Source organism: Rana temporaria, chromosome 2, assembly GCF_905171775.1.
Source record: "Rana temporaria chromosome 2, aRanTem1.1, whole genome shotgun sequence".
Classification (NCBI taxonomy): domain Eukaryota; kingdom Metazoa; phylum Chordata; class Amphibia; order Anura; family Ranidae; genus Rana; species Rana temporaria.
Window position 1 is genome coordinate 84,631,059 of NC_053490.1, and position 2,457 is coordinate 84,633,515.

Below are 2,457 nucleotides of genomic sequence, written 5' to 3' on the forward strand. Positions count from 1 at the left end.
AAATAAAAACCGCAGAGGTGATCAAATACCACCAAAAGAAAGCTCTATTTGTGGGGAAAAAAGGACGTCAATTTTGTTTGGGAGCCACATCGCACGACCGCGCAATTGTCAGTTAAAGCGACGCAGTGCCGAATCGCAAAAAGTCCTCTGGGCAGGAAGAGGGTTTAAGTGCCCAGTAAGGAAGTGGTTAAAGAAAGCATGCTTGGAGAAAGCACGTATGCTGGATATCTGCTGCCCTCCCTTTTAAAAAAAAACTAGTTCCCCTGTTATCATGCCAATCTAATAGCTTCAGTACAGATCCAGAAGATGGTAAGCGACCTCTGACTTCCCTCTGATTTACTCATCTACATCTTTGTTCTAAGTCAATGGCTTAGAAAATATTGAAACCATGGGATCAATACGACAGCGAGACAACTGCCATTTGCAAAGTTGCCCAGTTATGGCATTGCCCGTATGTATCACAGTACAGGATTCCCTTTACACATATTTGTATAGACATGCATAAAAATGATGTACAACTTCACTGCGACATACATTTTTGTTCACGTCTCTTCTACAATAAGAATAATTTTTTCTCCCAGCTGGTAAAAATCATAAATATTTTATACCACATTTTTGAAGATGACAGCTTCTAAAAGGGTTATAAATTTGCAGCTTAAACCCAACTGGTTAGAAAAAAATCTTGCAGAGTCTCCTTTTCCTGCACTGCAAGTGTTAAATGCTTGTTAACTCTAAAAGGTAGAGGAAAAGACGGTGTTACTTATTGTATTCCTTGCTCCAACACTCTTTTTTTCTACCTGATGTGGAAGTGTTCTTGGCGTCTCCATGTATAATGGTGTGGAAGGGCTCTTGGCGTCTCCATGTATAATGGTGTGGAAGGGCTCTTGGCATCTCCATGTATAATGGTGTGGAAGGGCTCTTAGCGTCTCCATGTATAATGGTGTGGAAGGGCTCTTGGGGTCTCCATGTATAATGGTGTGGAAGGGCTCTTGGGTCTTCCATGTATAATGGGTGTGGAAGGGCTCTTGGGTCCTCCATGTATAATGGTGTGGAAGGGCTCTTGGCATCTCCATGTATAATGGTTGGGAAGGGCTACTTGGGTCTCCATGTATAGATGTGTGTAAGGGCTCTTGGGGTCTCCATGTATAAATGGTGTTGGAAGGGCTCTTGGGGTCTCCATGTATAATGGTGTGGGAGGGCTCTTGGGGTCTCCATGTATAATGGTGTGAAGGGCTTTTGGGCATCTCCATGTATAATGGTGTGGAAGGGCTCTTGGGGTCTCCATGTATAATGGTGTGGGAAGGGCTGTTGGCATCTCCATGTATAATGTGTGGAAAGGGCTCTTAGCGTCTCCATGTATAATGGTGTGGAAGGGCTCTTGGGTCGTCCAGGTATAATGGTGTGGGAGGGCTCTTGGGGTCGCCATGTATTAATGGTGTGGAAGGGCTCTTGGGGTCTCCATGTATAATGGTGTGGAAGGGCTCTTGGCGTCTCCATGTATAATGGTGTGGAAGGGCTCTTGGGGTCTCCATGTATAATGGTGTGGAAGGGCTCTTGGGGTCTCCATGTATAATGGTGTGGAAGGGCTCTTGGGGTCTCCATGTATAATGGTGTGGAAGGGCTCTTGGGGTCTCCATGTATAATGGTGTGGAAGGGCTCTTGGGGTCTCCATGTATAATGGTGTGGAAGGGCTTTTGGGGTCTCCATGTATAATGGTGTGGGAGGGCTCTTGGGGTCTCCATGTATAATGGTGTGGGAGGGCTCTTGGGGTCTCCATGTATAATGGTGTGGAAGGGCTTTTGGCATCTCCATGTATAATGGTGTGGAAGGGCTCTTGGGGTCTCCATGTATAATGGTGTGGAAGGGCTTTTGGCATCTCCATGTATAATGGTGTGGAAGGGCTCTTAGCGTCTCCATGTATAATGGTGTGGAAGGGCTCTTGGGGTCTCCATGTATAATGGTGTGGGAGGGCTCTTGGGGTCTCCATGTATAATGGTGTGGAAGGGCTCTTGGGGTCTCCATGTATAATGGTGTGGAAGGGCTCTTGGCGTCTCCATGTATAATGGTGTGGAAGGGCTCTTGGGGTCTCCATGTATAATGGTGTGGAAGGGCTCTTGGGGTCTCCATGTATAATGGTGTGGAAGGGCTCTTGGGGTCTCCATGTATAATGGTGTGGAAGGGCTCTTGGGGTCTCCATGTATAATGGTGTGGAAGGGCTCTTGGGGTCTCCATGTATAATGGTGTGGAAGGGCTTTTGGCGTCTCTATGTATAATGGATAGAGGGAGGGATCTTGCTGGAGTGATGAATTAGACACATTTTATATCTTATTTCCCTACCCTGAGGAAAAAAAATAGCATTTAGCCCTTGCAGTGTGGGTGTCAGGAGTTGGGCTTTAATTGTCTAAAATCATGTTCATTATATCAAATGCTTTTGTATAAAGAAAGCTGATGTTTACA

General features: G+C 45.8%; 1 protein-coding gene across 1 annotated transcript; it reads right to left on the reverse strand.

The window, feature by feature from the left end:
- Positions 1–1,429: 1,429 nt before the first annotated feature.
- On the reverse strand, positions 1,430–2,197 carry LOC120928216 (extensin-like). Its single transcript, XM_040339323.1, has one exon. It carries the CDS (start codon positions 2,195–2,197, stop codon positions 1,430–1,432), a length of 768 nt encoding a protein of 255 aa, XP_040195257.1.
- Positions 2,198–2,457: the final 260 nt, after the last annotated feature.